The sequence below is a fragment of the Hyla sarda genome, chromosome 4 (genome assembly GCF_029499605.1).
Source record: "Hyla sarda isolate aHylSar1 chromosome 4, aHylSar1.hap1, whole genome shotgun sequence".
Classification (NCBI taxonomy): domain Eukaryota; kingdom Metazoa; phylum Chordata; class Amphibia; order Anura; family Hylidae; genus Hyla; species Hyla sarda.
Window position 1 is genome coordinate 28,735,517 of NC_079192.1, and position 19,200 is coordinate 28,754,716.

The 19,200-nt window shown below is 46.7% G+C and overlaps 1 protein-coding gene across 5 annotated transcripts in view; it reads left to right on the plus strand.

Moving 5' to 3' along the window:
• The window catches only part of LOC130367672 (mitochondrial adenyl nucleotide antiporter SLC25A23-like), a 46,803-nt gene extending 30,575 nt beyond the window's left edge, over positions 1-16,228 (plus strand). For all 5 annotated transcript variants that reach the window (XM_056570249.1, XM_056570248.1, XM_056570251.1 and 2 more), the window contains 4 exons: positions 7,471-7,578; positions 7,712-7,879; positions 7,974-8,127; positions 15,308-16,228. In XM_056570249.1, the coding sequence (XP_056426224.1) occupies positions 7,471-7,578; positions 7,712-7,879; positions 7,974-8,127; positions 15,308-15,492 (615 nt within the window). In that variant the 3' untranslated portion in view covers positions 15,493-16,228. The remainder of the gene's footprint in view (positions 1-7,470; positions 7,579-7,711; positions 7,880-7,973; positions 8,128-15,307) is intronic.
• Positions 16,229-19,200: the final 2,972 nt, after the last annotated feature.

The window sequence follows — 19,200 nt, forward strand, 5'->3', positions numbered from 1 at the left end:
CCCACCTCCTATCTCTTCTTGTCCTCCTCCATACTTTTCACTGCTGTTCTGCTTGTTAGGATTGGCTAATATGTATGCTGGGGTCTGTATTTATTTTGGAGTCTCTTCTGGGACCTGTATTTATTTTGGTGTCTCATCTGGGGTCTTCATTTATTCTGAGGTCTGGTTTTGCATCTGTATTTATTCTGGTATCTGACCTGGGATCTGTATTAATTGTGGTGTCTGTATTTATTCTGAGGTTTTGTCTATGATCTGTATTTGTCGGTTTCTGGGGGGGGGGGGGGGGGGTCAATGTTCTGGTATCTGGTCTGGCATCTGAATTCATCCTGGTGTCTTGTCTTGGGTCTGTATTTATCCTGGTGTCTGGTCTGGGGTCTGTATTCATCCTGGTGTCGTCTGGTCTGGGGTCTGAATTCGTCCTGGTGTCTGGTCTGGGTTCTGTATCTATCCTGGTGTCTAGTCTTGGGACTGAATTTATCCTGGCGTCTATTTATTCTGAGGTCTGATCTGAGATCTGAATTTGTCGGTCTATATTCTGGTATCTGGTTTAAATTCTGTATTTAGTCTGGAGTCTGTACTAATTGTTGTTTCTGGTCTGGGGTCTTCATTTATTCTGAGGTCTGGTCTTGCTTCTGTATTCTGTCATTTTATCTGGGATCTGTATTAATTGTGGTGTCTCATCTGGGTTCTGTATTTATTCTGAGGTTTTGTCTGTGATCTGTATTTGTCAGATTATGGGGGGGGGAGGTGGTTGTATTCTGGTATCTGTGTTTATTTTGATATCTAGTGTGGTCTGAATTCATCCTGGTGTCTGGTCTGGGGTCTGTATTTATCCTGGTGTCTGGTCTTGGGTCTGTATTTATCCTGGTGTCTGGTCTGGGGTCTGTATCTATCCTGGTGTCTGGCCTGGGGTCTGTATGTATCCTGGTGTCTGGGCTGGGGTCTGTATCTATCCTGGTGTTTGGTCTGGGGGTCTGTATTTATCCTGGTGTCTTATTTATTTTGAGGTCCGATCTGGGATCTGTATTTATTGTCGGTCTGTATTCCGGTATCTAGTTTGAATTCTGTATTTAGTCTGGGGTCTGTACTAATTGTGGTTTCTGGTCTGGGGTCTTTATTTATTCCGGTATCTCGTCTAGGGTCTGTTTTTGGTTTGGGGTCTGATCTGGTGTGTGGGATCTGTATTTTTCCGTCTGTTCTGGGGTAAGATCTGGTGTATGCGTTTATTCTGAGGTCTCGCCTAGGATCTGTATTAAATGTCATTTTGTATACTGGTATCTGGTCTGAAATCTGTATTTCTCGGTCGGCTCCATTGGGGGACACAGAGACCTTGGGTATGTCTTGCTGATACTAGGCATACAAAAAGAAAGTCGTCCCCTCCCAGCAGGATATACCCCGCCTACTGACCCTGAGCCAGTCAGTTTTTAGCTTAGTGTCAGTAGGAGGCAGATACAGGTCTGGAGCTCTCCAGACCTGGTCTTATTTTTTTATTTAATAGCTAGGGCCTGTTGTAGGTTTTTTTTTCTCCTTTTTTTATTTCCTTGTTTTTAGGTTGGGGTTTAGGAGCATGGCGCTACCTGTTCCCCCATAGGCGGCTAAGGGGCACGGGGCATAGAGTATGCTTCGCTAACCCCTTCCCGCCATCGGCCATTGCCTGGGGTTGCACCTTCCCAGTGCCTGGGTCCCCCTACCTTCCCTGCTCGTCCCGCTGTCTCAGCTTGACATGACGCAGGTGGCAAATAGCTGACTGAAGACATCTTAAGTGAGTATGTGCTGGTCACTGGGTGAGTGTATTCCCTCTTCCTCCCCCCCCCCCCTCCTTCTCCCTCTTCAATCTCCTTCCTTTTTTAGGGGCCCTTTATACCTGGGGCCCCAGGGGGATTTTTCATTCATTTTTCTTTTTTTTTAATTGTTATAGGGGGCAGGGATTCGGGCTCCGGTCTTTATATATGTAGTATCGGGACACCGAGGATGGCAGGGCAGCTCTCCTCCCCCTCCCCTTCGCCCTCCCTAAAGCTGCTTACTTCAATTACATTCTGCTCAGCCTGTCGGTCTCAGGCACGCCTAACGCAGCGCCTGTCAGCTGGGCTGTGGTCGCTCGGCTGGCTCTCCAGTTTAGTTTCACTTTTGCACGCTTCTCGGGCAATTCGCGCAGCGGGCAGGAAACTAATTGAGGCCGCCGTGGCGGCCTAGTCCGGAACTTAACTCCGCCCACTCCCCGGCACGCACCAGGGGTCACTGATTCTCCTATCAGCTCGGTGCAAGCGCTTTGGGGGGTCAGCTTCTGTACTCCTCCCTCTCCTCCTCCATTGGGGTCCATCTGGGTGCGGAGACCACCCCCCCTGGTCGGTGCAGCTTGCTTCTCTCCTCCCTCCTTCCTGCTCTGCAGCTGCTTCCTGCTCATATCACCTCAGCGGCTGCCTGCCTCTTCCTCTCCGGACACAGGACAGCTACAGCCTGTTTCTTAGCTCCAGCTGTGGGACACAGGACCTGGGTAATTTTTGCTCCATTTTATCTGCTGACTGCTTCCTTATTATCACCTATGCCCAGACCAGACAACAGGATAAATACAGACCCCTTATTAGCACCTTAGCACGGCAGACCCGAACCTCCCCCAAGACAGGCGGCCAAAGCCTTAGTCACCTACTACCTACTACTCTTGCGTGGGCTGCAAGACCAAAATGCCCAGTGGTTCCACTGAATCCACCTGTTCCACCTGCTCAACCATCCGCACCATCCCTCCCGTGCCTGCCTCCCAGGATGTCCCCCTGGAACGCGTGGTGTCCGACCCTCCCCCAGAGTGGGTTTCTTCCCTTTCTCAGTCAATCTCTGACCTGGTTAGGGTCTCCAGATCAGTGTCCTCTGTCTTGGAGCAGTTTTCCCTGCGCACAACCCCCAGGGAGTCCTGCTCAGTGTCTCCTGACCCCCACTTCCAGCACTCTCACAAGCGCCCTAAAGTGATTTCGTCAGGCTCTTCTTCAGAGTTGGGTAATCGGGATAGACGTTCTTCTCGTAGATCTAGATCCTCTTCCACAGCTCGCCAGCACAAACCCACTCTAGGGACTGCTGCCTCAGTGACCATCCCAGGTCTCAGACTCCTCATTCCAGGTCTAATAAACCTCAGTCCAAGGCTACCTTCGCACGCTCCCACTCTCCAGTGGAAGTAGCGGATGACTCGTCGGAATCTACCTCAGATCATGAGGACCACTTTGCCGTGTCTGATATGATGGACAGCTTGGTGTCAGCCATCAGAGACCCTTTTCATCTGGAGGACCCAAGAACTTCGGATCCTGATCCAGAAGTTTCTTTTTGCCGCTTTCGACGTTACCCCAAGGTTTTCAGTTCTCATGCTGAATTTGACGCCTTGATGGACGTGGCTTGGAAGCATCCGGACAATCTATTTCAGGGGACTAAGAAGATTAAAGCTCAGTTTGCCTTCTCTCAGGATCTGGTTTCCAAGTGGACAACGCCAACTGCAGTAGAGGTTTCTCGCCTGTCCAAGTCTACTACTCTGCCTCTACTGGATGCAGCGTTCTTTAAGGATCCGGCGGACAAGAAGATCGAGAACTTGGTGAAGTTTGCCTTTGAAGCTACAGGTTTATCTTTGCTCCCTACCTTTGCTTCCACCTCGGTGTCCAAGGCTGTTTCGTTTGGGCTTCTCAACTTCGCCAATGCATCCTGTCGGGCGCCCCTCGGGAGGACTTGGCGTATCTCGCTCGTTAACTCTCCCAGGCCGGGGATTTCCTCTGTTCGGCAAATCTGGAGTCTGCCCGATGTACGGCCTTTACCTCTGATAACTTGGTTGCGATTCATCACTCCATGTGGCTTGCAGCAGATGCTGCTTCGAAGAAGTCCCTCACTGAATTGCCTTTCTCCGTTACTTGGCGCTTTGGGGGTAAATGCTCTCTGCTGCCGCAGAACAAACCTCGCCGCTCCGATCCCTGCCAGAAGTCTGCTTCCTTTCGGGCTTTTGCCTCTGGTCGTCCTCCCAAGCAGACGCCCTCCCAGTCTCACAAAGCTCCCTCCTTCAGTGCGCGCCCTTCCTGGAAGTCAGACAACCGTTCGGGTGGTTTCACGGCCAAGTCCGGTAACCGTAAACCTCCTCCCTCCTCCTGAAGGGACGCCCCCACCCGTGTCCTATTCTCCGATGGGAGGGCATCCGTCTCTTTTCCGGGACGTTTGGCTAGCACAGGTTCAGGACTCTTTGGTTTGAGACGTCGTATTCGAGGGTTACCGGATAGAGTTTACTTCTTTTCCCAGGGATCGTTTCTTCCGAAAGGCCGCCTTGTTCCCCTTCTTTGGCGACGGCCTTTCAGGTCGCTTTATGAACCCTCCTCACTCAGGGAGTGATTGTTCCAGTTCCTCCATGGGAGCGTTTTTCGGGGTTCTACTCCAAATTTTTGTCGGCCCAAAGAAAAGAGGGCTCTGTCCGCCCCATTATGGACCTCAAATTGCTCAACCGCCACCTGCTCCTGTGCCATTTCTGCATGGAGTCCACTCGGTGGTTGCGTCCAAGGATCTGGGGGAGTTTCTTTCCTCAGTGGATATCCGGGATGCTTACCTGCACATCCCCATTTTCCCCACCCAACAGCAATTTCTCTGCTTTGTTGTCCCTGCGGGTCCTTTCCAGTTCATGGCTCTTCCTTTTGGTCTAGCCATGGCTCCCAGGGTTTTCACCAAAGTCATGGCAGCGATGATTGCCATCCTTCGGACTTGGGGGATCTCAGTTCTTCCTTACCTGGACGACCTTTTGATCAAAGCTCTGTCCCGGTCCCAAAACTTGAAGAGCCTTTCTCTCACGGTACAGACTGTCTGCCTTCAGATGGGTGATCAACAAGAAGTCCAACCTTTCTCCCACTCAGTCCCTTGTCTTCCTGGGTCGCCGTTTCGACCCAGCGGCCACCCAAGTTCGTCTTCCGTTGGACAAGCAGCGCTCCCTATTGGAGGGTGTCCATCGTCTACGGCGCCCCTCTCCTGTTCTAATTCGCTTCTGCATGGAGGTGTTGGGCTAGATGTTAGCGGCCATTAAGGCATTTCCTTTTGCCCAGTTCCAATGTCGCCCTCTCCAGCTGGCCATCCTGGCCCTGTGGGACAAGTCCCCGTCCTCCCTGGATCGCCGGATTCTTCTGCCCCCCTCCTTTTGCCGGTCTCTTTGGTGGTGGCTACACTCTCCTCTCCTCCAGGGGCGGTTGTTTCTCCCCCTCCACTGGCAGGTCGTCACGACCGATGCGAGTCTACTGAGTTGGGGAGTAGTGTTTCACGACCTAACGGTGCAGACTTTCTCAGTTGCTCCTCTGCGGATCCAGGGGAGTGGTCTCTCCATCCGGAGGCCTTTGATCAGATCTGCGATCTTTGGGACACCGCGGATGTGGATCTCTTCGCGTCTCTCCACAACAGACAGGTTCCTTACTTTGTTGCGGAGTCCCGCAACCCTCTGGCTCTGGCAGTGGACGCGCTCGTGATCCCGTGGTCATCCTTCAGCCTTCCCTACCTCTTTCCTCTCTTCCCTCTCCTTCCCAGGGTTCTGAGAAAACTCAAGGCGAAGGGCATCTCCGCCATTCTGGTGGCTCCAGACGTGCGTGGTACGCCGATGTAATTTGGGTAGTCGCCGACGTACCTCTGCTTCTTCCAGTTCGTCCCGAACTGCTCTCCTAGGGTCCTCTCTGCCACCCCCAATTTACTGACGCTGTGTGTCGGTTGATACCGTGGTTTTGAGAGCTCTGGGGTTTTCTACCAGAGTGATTCGCACCATGTTTTGAGCGCGTAAGCCTTCTTACACTAAGATTTACCATCGCACTTGGTGGACCTATTTCCGGTGGAGCGAGGCTCAGGCATTTCCCCGGTCATTTTTTTTTTCCTTGCCTTCTTGCAAATCCGGTCTGGATCAGCGCTTGGCACTCGGCTCTCTTAAGGGTCAAATGTCAGCTCATTCTATTCTGCTTGAGCAGCTGTTGGCTTCCAGTTCTCATGTGCGCACCTTCCTGCAGGGTGTGGCCCATGCAGCGCCGCCATACAGGTCTCCCACCCCTCCTTGGGATCTCAACCTGGTGCTTATCGCCTTGAGGGAGGCTCCGTTCGAACCTCACCAGGACGACTCTCTTCGCATCCTTTCGTGAAAGGTCTCCTTCCTCATCGCGATTACCTCCATTAGGAGGGTCTCCGAGTTGGCGGCTCTCTTGTCGCTCTCCCTTCTTGGTCCTTCATCAAGACAAGGTGGTTTTTCGGCTGCCTCCCTCCTTCTTGCCCAAGGTGTTTTACTGCTTTCACGTGAACAAGGAGATCATTCTTCCTTTATTTTGCCCGGCTCCATCCAACACTAAGGAGCGTTCCCTACATAGTCTGGACGTTGTTCGAGCTGTCCGGATCTATCTTTCTGTCACCTCCTCCTTTCGGCAGGGTGACTCCTTCTTTGTTATTCCGGTGGGTGGTCGCAAGGATCTTCTGTCTTCCAAGGCGGCCATCTCGCAGTAGATCCATTCTGCCATCTCTGAATCGTACCGTCGTAAAGGGAAGGTCCCACCTTTTCGGGTGACTGTGCATTCCACGCGTTCCGTTGAGGCTTCTTGGGCGCTCCGCAATAGTGCTTTGGACTTGCAAGTCTGTAAAGTGGCCACCTGGTCGTCCTTGCACACCTTTACTAAATTCTACCAGGTGCACACTTTTGCGTCAGCTGACGCTAGCTTGGGTCGCAAAGTGTTGCAGGCGGCAGTGGCTCAATCTTCTGCCTAATTCTGAGTTGGGTATTTTTCCCACCCCGGGGACTGCTGTGGTACATCCCACGGTCTCTGATTCCCCCAATGGAGCAGACAAAGAAAAGTAGATTTTTTTTATGTTTACCATATAATCTCTTTCTCGGAGGATCCATTGGGGGACACAACACCCACCCATTGTGTTTGTTGCTATGGTTCGGTTTTCTGTCTAAGGGGTTGTGTTTGGTTCCTTTTTTTGTCTGGTTCCCTCGGACACCTGCTGGTTTGTTTCTCTGTCGGTCCTCTCCTACTGCTTTGGGACTAAACTGATTAGCTCAGGGTCAGTAGACTGCGTTTATACTGCCAGGAGGGGCCGACTTTGTTTTGTATGCCTGGTGTCAGCCTCCTAGTGGCAGCAAGATATACCCACGGTTTCTGATCTGGGGTCTGATCTGGTGAATGTGTTTATTCTGAGTTCTCTGGAATCTGATCTGGCATCTGTATTTACCACACAACTAGTCCGGGGTCTGCATTTATTTTAGGGCCTGGTCAGAATGCATTTCAGGTTCTGTGGCCTTTATTCTAGGGTCTGGGCATCTGTTTTACAATGGGTTCTGATGCTTTATGATGGGTGCTTTATTTATTTTGTTGTCTGGTCCCCCAAAATTTCCAGCATGCCCTAAAGTTTTGTTTAGTAACTAGACATTCACACTATGTAAAGACATTCTCGCCTCACATTCTTGGGTCTGTGACGCTTGATGACTATCGTCTTATTTCACAGATCAAGAAGCTGATCCGTGGCCAGAACGAGACCCTGAGGGTCAGAGAGAGGTTCATTGCGGGGTCCCTGGCCGGTGCCATAGCCCAGACTGTCATCTATCCTATGGAGGTGAGTGGAGCCCACATGTCACTGGGCAGCACAATGAATCGGGGACAATCTAGGGATACAGGAAATTTGATAATCCTGCAGTAAAGTATATCTGGGATCAGATGTGATGAGATCCTTGACTTTGTCTCCTCAGGTCCTCAAGACAAGGCTGGCTCTACGGCGGACCGGTCAGTACTCAGGAATGACGGATTGTGCTAGACATATCCTCCGCACCGAAGGCTTCAGGGCATTCTTTAAGGGCTACCTCCCAAACCTGCTGGGCATTGTGCCATATGCGGGTATAGACTTGGCAGTATATGAGGTGAGCTTTGTGGGCACAGATCCGTGCAGAGTATCTGGTCTGTAATTTCTTGTCCTCCTCCATAAACCTTTTCTCATTGTTCCCCATGATATAGACCCTGAAGAACACGTGGTTACAGCGGTACCAGACGGGCTCCAGCCCCAACCCAGGAGTGCTTGTGTTATTGGCGTGCGGCACAATCTCTAGCACATGCGGGCAGATCGCCAGCTATCCTCTAGCCTTGGTTAGGACACGCATGCAGGCGCAAGGTGAGAATGTGTTTGCAGTGTTAAAATCCATGTTAACCCCTTCCTGTCTTATGCCACTAATGCAGTGTTCCCCAACCAGAGTGCCTCCATCTGTTGCAAAACTACAACTCCCAGCATACCCGGACAGCCGTTGGCTGTCCGGGCATGCTGCGAGTTATAGTTTTGCAAAAGCTGGAGGCACCCTGGTTGGGAAACACTGCACTAAAGAATGGTACCATATGGATGCTCTACCTGTGACCTATAGATGTGTCAGAGGTGGGTCAAAGAGCGCCCCCCCGTTTGAATACCTGCCATGTAACACTACACTTCATTAATGCTGACGTGCCGGTCTGTATTAGGGAGGGTCCCCTAAATAGCGTTCCCCCTCCCTTCAAAATTATCTTACTATTATGGGTACTCCGCCCCAAGACATCTTATCCCCTATCCAAAGGATAGGGGGTTAGATATCGTATCGCAGGGGGTCCAACCGCTGGAACCCCCGCAATCTCAGGGCTGGCGTCACAGCGTTCTGAACACAGAAGCTTGGAGCTTCCGTGTTCGTGACATCGCGCCACGCCCTCTCCATTTTTGTGTATGTACATAGCCATAGAGCTTCTTCCCTTAGACATGAATGGAGGGGTGTGACCACTGTGATTGCCGTCATCTGGCACAGAGTGGGGTTCGCTCCATGCAACGGATGACTTAGGTGTCATGCCCGAGACGTGGAGGGGGGTCAGAGGTGAACCCTGCCATCAGACATATTATCTCCTATACCCTGGATAAGGGATAAGATATCTGGAGGCGGAGTACCCCTTTTAGGTCTCCCTCCCATGTAAAGAGTATTTTAAGAGGGCTTAAAAGGGTTTCCAGAATTTGAAAAAACATAGCTGCCTTTTTCCAAAAAGAGCCGCCTGTCATCAGGTTTTGTGTGTGGTATTACCATTTGACTCCATTCACTTTAAAAAAAAAGTGAGCTGCAATACTACACACGAACTTAGGACAAGAGTGGCACTGTTTCTGAAAGAAAGCAGTTATGGTTTGATATTCCTGGTTAACCACTGTAAGGCTGCATTCACATCTCGTTTTTGCAATACGGTTATCGTATCCGGTTTCAGTGTAAAAACCATATGGAACCGCATTGCAAACCGTATGTATAGACATGTCATTGAAAACCGTATGTTAACCGTAGCATCTGGTTGTGTACGTTTTGCATCATTTACGGTTTTATCCGTTATTTTCCCCACGTACACAAAACCGTAGTCTACTACGGTTTTATGTCCGGGTGAAAAACCGCATACGACCCGTATATGTTATTATTATTATTTTTTTTTTTAAATGGTGGTCAATGGGAACCGTACAGAACCGTATGTGATTACCGTTTCATCCGGTTTGCCCAATATGGTTTTGCAGTTTGCACATGCGCAGTACACACCGAAAGTTCTTCCCACAAATTGAACAAGAAGAACTTTATTTAATTAAGGACAAACCTAAAACCGTATCCGTTTTTCTTTCAGAAAACGTATTAAACCGTATGCAACCGGACATCCGTTTTCAAACTGTATACGGTTTAAAACCGTACAGAGGTATGAACAGTTGTATACGGTTCGGTCCGGTTTTGAGACATACGTTTTTTTGTTTTTTTTTTTACAAAAAACCTGAGACTGGAACCGTATTGCAAAAAGGAGATGTGAATGCAGCTGAAGTTATGTCGTCTTTTAGGAAAGCTAATATGGCAACTGTGCAGTACTCCACTTCCCAGAGTAATTGAGAAAATAAAAGTTAAACAATTTCTACAATGTATCATCCTGTTTTAACCTTTTCCTGCAAAATCAAATATATGTGCATCATTTTGTGTATGGAGATGGCTCAGGATGCGACTGACAGCTTTTGCTGTGCATCATTGGCGGTGCAGTGACAGCGGACAATGATCCATTAGATCGGCATTCTACTGCTACAGGCTGTCATAGGCAATGGATCTGCTCCTCACCATTGCATCGCAGGGCGATGCAATGGTGAGGAGAAGATCCATTGCCTATGACAGCCTGTAGCAGTAGAATGCCGATCTAATGGATCATTGTAATACAGTAGTATCACAATGATCTGTATGAGCAATCAAAAGATTGCTGATACATGTACCCTAGGGGGACTAATAAAGTGTTAAAAAAAAAAAAAAAAAAATTTAACCCCTTAAGTATGCCCCCTATTTTTACCTAAATGACTGGGCTCAATTTTTCAAATCGTGTCTATTGCAGAAAACGGTCATCCTGTTCACCCACACTAAACCCAATACACTGGGTTATATTGTGTGTGAACAGGAGACCGATGAGGGGTCACTGACTCCATTACGTACCTTCACTCCAGAGATATGTCACACCAAAAATCCCCTTCTATGTCCTCTGTGAATTTCGTGGTGGAGGCGGGCGCGCCAGCTCGATTTGAATATTCATTGGCGCTGGTCACGTGAGCGCTTGTGCCTACTGAGTGCTAATGTGACCAGCGACAATTAATATTCAAATTGAGTCGGTGGGCCTGCCTCCAGTATGCAATTTAAAGAAGACAGAAGGAGGGGATCTTAGGTGAGACATAGCTTCGGAGCAAAGGTATGTAAGGGGTCATCGTCAAAATTTGTAGATTTTTGCCCACATCGTATGCCAGAAAAAAATTATAAAAAGCGATGAAGATTTTTTTTTAAAGGGGTACTCCGCCGGAAAACATTATTATTATTTTTTTATTAACTGGTGCCATAAAGTTAAACATATTTGTAAATTACTTCTATTTAAAAATCTTAATCCTTCCAGTACTTATCAGCTGCTGTATGCATGAGTGGAAGATGTGTAGTTTTTTCCAGTCTGACCACAGTGCTCTCTGTGGACACCTCTGTCCATGTCAGGAACTGTCCAGAGCAGGATAGGTTTCCTATGGGGATTTGCTCCTACTCTGCACAGTTCCTCAAATGGACAGAGGTGTCAGCATAGAGCACTGTAGTCAGACAGAAAGGAAATTCAAAAAGAAAAGAACTTCCTGTGGAGCATACAGCAGCTGATAAGTACTGGAAGGATTGAGATTTTTTTTATAGAAGTAATTTACAAATCTCAAGTAGCAAATAGTAGATACACGATCCGGCACTGCTGTATATACGGCAAATTGGCAGCTACAGGGGACAGTCGCAGGTGGGGAGTTTGACTGGGGCGGTACACCTGTCAAACCGTAACGCAGGTGTCCTAAGGCGAGCTCAGGGAGGACAGAAACCTCCCGTGGAGCAGAAGGGCGAAGCAAAACCAAATCTTGCGGTGCTCAATCCAAGACTGATTGACAAATCCAAATGTACACGAGGAAAGAATGGAGGATGGCACTCACCCAGATGGAAGCTTCAAATATTCTTCATTGTACAAACACGGTGACGGTGTCAGACAGGTTAACAGACAGGAACGCCGAGGGCCTCAGCGTGCAACCTGCACGCTGAGGCCCTCGGCATTCCTGTCTGTTTACCTGTCTGACACCGCCACCGTGTTTGTAGAATAAAGAATATTTGAAGCTTCCATCTGGGTGAGTGCCATCCTCCATTCTTTCCTTGTGTAATATTCAAATCTGTTTAACTTTCTGGCACCAGTTTTCCAACGGAGTACCCCTTTAATTACTAAAACATAAGCTATATAAGTATCATTGTAATGGTGCTGACCCACGGAATACGTACAGTGAGGCAAAAAAGTATTTAGTCAGCCACCAATTTTGCAAGTTCTCTCACTTATAAAGATGAGAGATGCCTGTAATTTTCATCATAGGTTATACCTCAACTATGAGAGACATAATCCATAAAATTACATTGATTTTTAAAGAATTTATTAGCAAATTATGGTGTAAAATAAGTATTTGGTCAATAACAAAAGTTAATCTCAATACTTTATGTACCCTTTGTTGGCAATGACAGAGGTCAAACGTTTTCTATAAGTCTTCACAAGGTTTTCACACACTGTTGCTGGTATTTTGGCCCATTCCTCCATGCAGATCTCCTCTAGAGCAGTGATGTTTTGGGGCTGTCGCTGGGTAACACAGACTTTCAACTCCCTTCAAAGGTTTTCTATGGGGTTGAGATCTGGAGACTGGCTTGGCGACTCCAGGACCGTGAAATGCTTTTTACGAAGCCACTCCCTAATTGGCCGGACAGTGTGTTTGGGATCATTGTCATGCTGAAAGACCCAGCCACATTTCTTCTTCAATGCCTTTGCTGATGGAAGGAGGTTTTCACTCAAAGTCTCTGATACATGGCCCCATTCATATTTTCCTTTAAACGCATCAGTCGTCCTGGTCCCTTGGCAGAAAAACAGCCCTAAAGCATGATATTTCCACCCCCCATGCTTCGCAGTAGGTATGGTGTTCTTTAGATACAACTCGGCATTCTTTCTCCTCCAAACACGATGAGTTGAGTTTTTACCAAAAAGTTCTACTTTGGTTTCATCTGACCATATGACATTCTCCCAATCCTCTTCTGGATCATCCAAATGCTCTCTAGCAAACTTCAGACTGGCCCGGACATGTACTGGCTTAAGCAGAGGGACACGTCTGGCACTGCATGATTGGAGTTCCTGGCGGCATAGTGTGTTACTGATGGTAGCCTTTGTTACTTTGGTCCCAGCTCTCTGCAGGTCATTCAATAGGTCCCCCGTGTGGTTCTGGGATTTTTGCTCATCGTTCTTGTGATCATTTTGACACCACAGGGTGAGATCTTGTGTGGAGACCCAGATCGAGGGAGATTATCAGTAGTCTTGTATGTCTTCCATTTTCTAATAATTGCTCCCACAGCTGATTTCTTCACCCCAAGCTGCTTGCCTATTGAAGATTCAGTCTTCCCAGCCTGGTGCAGGTCTACAATTTTGTTTCTGGTGTCCTTCGACAGCTCTTTGGTCCTGGCCATAGTGGAGTTTGGAATGTGACTGTTTGAACTTGTTATAAGTATAAAAGACACCCGTCCACAACCTCAAACAGGTGCCATTAATACAGGTAATGAGTGGAGGACAGAGGAGCCTCTCAAGGATGCAGGGGATACATGTATGCCCTGAGTCTGCTCCCCTTCTATAACGCGGGGCCACGGCGTGGCCCCGCGTCATACCGTATCGGGCCCGGCCTCTAACAATGGCCGAGACCCGTGGCTAATAGGGCGCGGCACTGATCGGGGTGCCATGTGCTATTACCCCTTAAGTGAAAGTAAACTGCTCCCAGCTAGCTCAGCGGACTGTTCGGGACCGCCGCAGCGAAATTGCGGCATCCTGAACAGCTGGCAGACACAAGGCAGGTCCTCCCCTTCCTCCTGCGTTGCCAATCGCCGAATGACTGCTCAGTGCCTGAGATCCAGGCATGAGCAGTCAAGCAGCAGAATCATTGATCAATGTTATCCTATGAGATATCGATGTAAAAGATCAGTTAGTCCAGAATTATAGCCACTAGAGGGAGCTGTAACACTGCAAAAAAAAAAGTTAATAACCCCTTCCTTAATAAAAGTTTGAATCACCCCCCTTTTCCCATTTAAGAAAAAGTGTAAATAAAAATAAACATGTGGTATCGCCGCGTGCGGAAGTGTCCGAATTATAAAAATATATCGTTAATTAAACCTCACGGTCAATGGCGTACGCGCAAAAAAATTCAAAGTCAAATATAGCGTATTTTTGGTCACGTTTTATAGAATGAAAAAATAAATAAAAAGTTATCAAAATGTCTGATCAATACAAAAATGGTACCTCTAAAAACTTCAAAACATGGCCAAAAAATGAGCCCTCATACCGCCCCGTAAGCAAAAAAAAAAAAAAAAAAGTTATAGGGGTCAGAAAAGGACAATTTTAAACGTATAAATTTTCCTGCATGTAGTTATGATTTTTTCCCGAAGTCCGACAAAATCAAACCTATATAAGTAGGGTATCATTTTAACCGTATGGACCTACAGAATAATGATAAGGTGTCATTTTTACCGAAAAATATACTACGTAGAAACGGAAGCCCCTAAAAGTTACAAAATGGCGTTCTTTCTTCAATTTAGATTTTTAGGTGCAAAATTGAAAGAATTGATTTTTTTAAAGGTAAGTGCAAAAATGGAAAAACCCCCGGGTCCTTAAGGGGTTAAAGAAGAAATTACAGGTCTGTGAGAGACAGAAATCTTGCTTGTTTGTAGGTGACCAAATACTTATTTTCCACCATAATTTCAAAATAAAATCTTTAAAAATCAGACAATGTGATTTTATGGATTTTTTTTCTCATTCTGTCTCTCATAGTTGAGGTTATAACCTATGATGGAAATTACAGCCTCTCATCTTTTTAAGTGGGAGAACTTGCACAATTGGTGGCTGACTAAATCCTCTTTTGCCCCACTGTGTGTATCCCGTGGGTCAGCACCATTACAATGATACTTATATTTATATAGCTTTTTTGCCCCACTGTATAACATGTCAGTTTCACCAGAACTTTTGCAGCATTAAAGTGAAAATTTTAAAATTGTATCCCACCTTACATTGTATGATAAAATAAAATGTGTCTTTGGAAAGTACAGTAAGTCCTGACAAACAACAAGCCCTCACACATCTCTGTGGATAGGGGTTAAAGGGGTGCTCTGGGGGAAAACACTTTATTTTTTTTTTTATCAACTGGTGCCAGAAAGTTAAACAGATTTGTAAATTACTTCTGTTAAAAAAATCTTTATCCTTCCAGTACTTATTAGCTGCTCAATACATTGGAAATTATTTTCTTTTTGGAACGCAGAGCTCTCTGCTGACATCTCTGTCCATTTTAGGAACTGTCCAGAGCAGCATATGGTTGCTATGGGCATTTTCTCCTACTCTGGACACTTCCTAAAATGGACACAGATGTCAGCAGAGAGCACTGTGCTTGTGATGTCAGCAGAGAGCTCTGTGTTCCAAAAAGAAAACCATTTCCCCTGTAGTATTCAACAGCTAATAAGTACTGGAAGGATTAAGATTTTTTAATAGAAGTAATTTACAAATATGTTTAACTTTCTGGCAGCAGTTGATTTAAAAAAAAATAAGTTTTCCACCGGAGTACCCCTTTAAGGTATAGAGACTGCAGAGATCATGAGAATGTAGTGGTGTGTTCGATGGCTGCAGAATTGTGAGTGCAGCTCTGGAGGTTTATGGATGCCTCTATTAGGATATGTTTGTGATATTTCGGCCGGTACATGACGATGTCTCTCTCTCTCCAGCTACTATCCAGGGGTCTCCGCAGCTCTCCATGGTGGCTCTGTTCCGTTCCATCGTGGCTCATGAAGGGGTCCTCGGCCTCTATCGGGGAATCGCCCCCAACTTCATGAAAGTGATACCAGCCGTCAGCATCAGCTACGTCGTCTACGAGAATATGAAGCGTGTGCTGGGTGTGACCAGCCGGTGAGACCGCGCAGACCATTGAGAGACTCCGACATTGTCGCATCAGCCCCGGAAGCTATAAATGACATGCTCTTGGGTTTGATATTAGCAAAAAAAAAAAAAAAGTAAGGGTACCCCCTCTTTTTTAAGGGCGTCTTTTGTAATACTGCCAAAAATAATAGGGGTGTGTTGATTCTGCTGCTGAGAAGACTTCTGGGGGTGCTTAGCACTGCCACATGATGCCCTGGATCACAGTCTCACCCCGAGAAGAACAATGGAGGTCGTTTTATACTGAATGTACATTTTGCATGGAATAGAATGTATGTCCCTGGAGAGGATTGGGCTCCCTCCCCTGAATGTACTGTGCCCCCCCATACACTGAATGTAACTAATCACTCCACAGCCGGGGGGCGCTGCAGTCCCAGTCTGGACTCTGGCTGTTAGAACTATGACTCCCAGTATGCATGGTGGGAATTGTAGTTCTATAGCAGCTTAGGACCAATGGTCTAGGACGGTGTTCCCAAGTCTGTTCCTAAACTACAGCACCCAGCATGTCCTGGTGGGAGTTGTAGTTTTGCAACATCTGGAGGTTACGCAGGTTGGAGACCACTGGCCTACAGCTTAAAAAAAAAAAAAAAGCTACAACTCCCAGCTGTCATGGTGGGGTTTGTAGTTCTATAGCAGCTTAGGACTAGAGATGAGCGAAATAACAGTAAATTCGATTCGTCATGAACTTCTCGGCTCGGCAGTTGATGACTTTTCCTGCATATATTAGTTCAGCTGTCCATTGCTCCGGTGGGCTGGAAAAGGTGGATACATTCCTAGGAAAGAGTCTCCTAGGACTGTATCCACCTTTTCCAGCCCACCGGAGCACCGGAAAGCTGAACTAATTTATGCAGGAAAAGTCATCAACTGCCGAGCCGAGAAGTTCGTGACGAATCGAATTTACTGTAAGTTCGCTTATCTCTACTTAGGACCAATGGTCTAGGACTGTGTTCCCGAGACATGTCCTGATAATGTGCAGCTTGCGGAACTACAGATCCCAGCATGTGCTGACAGGCTGCAGTTTGTACAACTTCAGTTGCCCTCATGCTGTTGCAGCTTGCTAAACTACAATTCCCAGCATTCCCTGGCCACCTGCAGCTTGCAAAACAATATCTCCCAGTATACCCTGACAGCCTACAGCAGTGGTCTCCAACCTGCGTAACCTCCAGATGTAGCAAAACTACAACTCCCAGCATGCCCGGACAGCCGTTGGCTGTCCGGGCATGCTGGGAGTTGTAGTTTTGCAACATCTGGAGGTTACGCAGGTTGGAGACCACTGGCCTACAGCTTAAAAAAACTACAACTCCCAGCTGTCAAGGCATGGTGGGAATTGTAGTTCTAAAGCAGCTTAGGACCAATGGTCTAGGACAGTGTTCCCAAGCCTGTTGCAAAACTACAGCACCCAGCATGTCCTGACAATGTGCAGCTTGCAAAACTACAATTCCCAGCATTCCCTGGCCACCTTCAGCTTAAAAGGGTACTCCAGTGGAAAACTTAATAAAAATAAATAAATCAACTGGTGCCAGAAAGTTAAACAGATTTGTAAATTACTTCTCTTAAAAAAATCTTAATCCTTCCAGTACTTATTAGCTGCTGAATACTACAGAGGAAATTATTTTCTTTATGGAACACAGAGCTCTCTGCTGACATCACGAGCCCAGTGCTCTCTGCTGACATCTCTGTCTATTTTAGGAACCGTCCAGAGCAGCATATGTTTGCTATGGGGATTTTCTCCTACTCTGGACAGTTCCTAAAATGGACAGAGATGTCAGCAGAGAGCACTGTGGTCATGATGTGTTCCAAAAAGAAAATAATTTCCTCTGTAGTATTGAGCAGCTAATAAGTACTGGACGGATTAAGATTTTTTAATAGAAATAATTTACAAATCTGTTTAACTTTATGGCACCAGTTGATTTAAAAAAAAAAAAGTTTTCCACCGGCGTACTCCTTTAAAAAAAAAAAAAATATATATAACTCCCAGCTTTCAAGGCATGGCAGGAGATGTAGTTCTGCAGCAGCTGCAGGGCCCTAGGTTGGGGAACGCTGATCCAGGGGAATAATTCTTCTCTTAATGAATGTTAATATAATTTTTAGCCAGTCAGGAATGTGAGTGTATTTATTGCGTCTGAGAGAGAACGTATCGTCCGCTTACAGAACAAACTTATTTATTCATAGAGAACAAATCCTGTCCTAAGCTCCGCCCCCTTCAAGCGTTTTTGCGCACAACATGCAGTCCTAGGACTGATGCCTACCGAAGTCCTCATGAAGACTCCGATACTGTATATCTGTGAAAATAGACACCACTTTGAAGGAACTGCAGATTATTACTCTATATTTACCCTGATGCAGTAAAGCGGTGTTCCCCTACCTGTTGAAAAGCTACAATTCCCACCATTCAGGTGTTGTAGTTTTGCAACAGCTGGAGATCTACGGGTTGGGGAACACTGATGAAGAGCGTGTGATTTGGTGTAGGCCTGCAGAACATTTCATCACCACCTGTATATCAAAGGGGCATTTGTGCAGTTACTGTACGTCGATATATCATCCTAACTTGGCCTTGTGTAACATGAGCTGAGATGGAGACTGATGCTGTGTTTCTGCAGAGCATTGCACCAGTTTTTTTTTTTTTTTTTTTTTTTTGTAGTATCTGGTGGGTATTCATACCACTTTTATCTGCAGAGAAATGTTCTGCAGCATGTGTATTTTGGTTAGGTTTTGAACACATACTGAGTATCTGCAGAGCATTTCACTACATCCCTTGTATTCTATGTAGGTTATTTAATCTGAAACATTCTAGGGGTTGTACATGGAATTATGCGGTGATACTCCTCCACTATTAGAGGAGCGACGCACAGATGCTGCATGCCTACAGAACATTGCATTGCTGCCTCTGTGTGTTGTGTGTGTAAGCTCTGCACTGTTAGTATCTGCAGAGCGTTACGCTTTAACATTGGAGGAATTGGCGTCTATTGCCTGCACTGTTACGGAGATAACCCCACTAGCATTACCCAGAGGATGTGTACACCCCACACCACTGACTACTGTCATTTCTACACTGAATAAAATACATTTCTGATTCTTCGACTGTGTTTCTGTATCTGAATTAAAGCAAAAAGTGTCATCTCCTGTATGTGATAACTACAGCTGGCCACCGGGAGCAGTAGAGATTCAGGCAGACCAGTGAACCTGGCGTACTCTCCTGTACTGTTTGAAAAGCCATTGTCTGTACCTGATGAAGAGGCAAGTACTAGCCTCGAAACACGTTGTAATAAAACTGTACATTACTTATCTTGTACTGATCTGTACTCACTATTCTGCTGGTGAGGTCACTGTGTACATACATTACATTACTTATCCTGTACTGATCCTGAGTTATATCCTGTATTATACCCCAGAGCTGTACTCGCTATTCTGCTGGTGAGGTCACTGTGTACATACATTACATTACTTATCCTGTACTGATCCTGAGTTATATCCAGTATTATACCCCAGAGCTGTACTCACTATTCTGCTGGTGGGGTCACTGTGTACATACATTACATTACTTATCCTGTACTGATCCTAAGTTATATCCTGTATTATACCCCAGAGCTGTACTCGCTATTCTGCTGGTGAGGTCACTGTGTACATACATTACATTACTTATCCTGTACTGATCCTGAGTTATATCCTGTATTATACTCCAGAG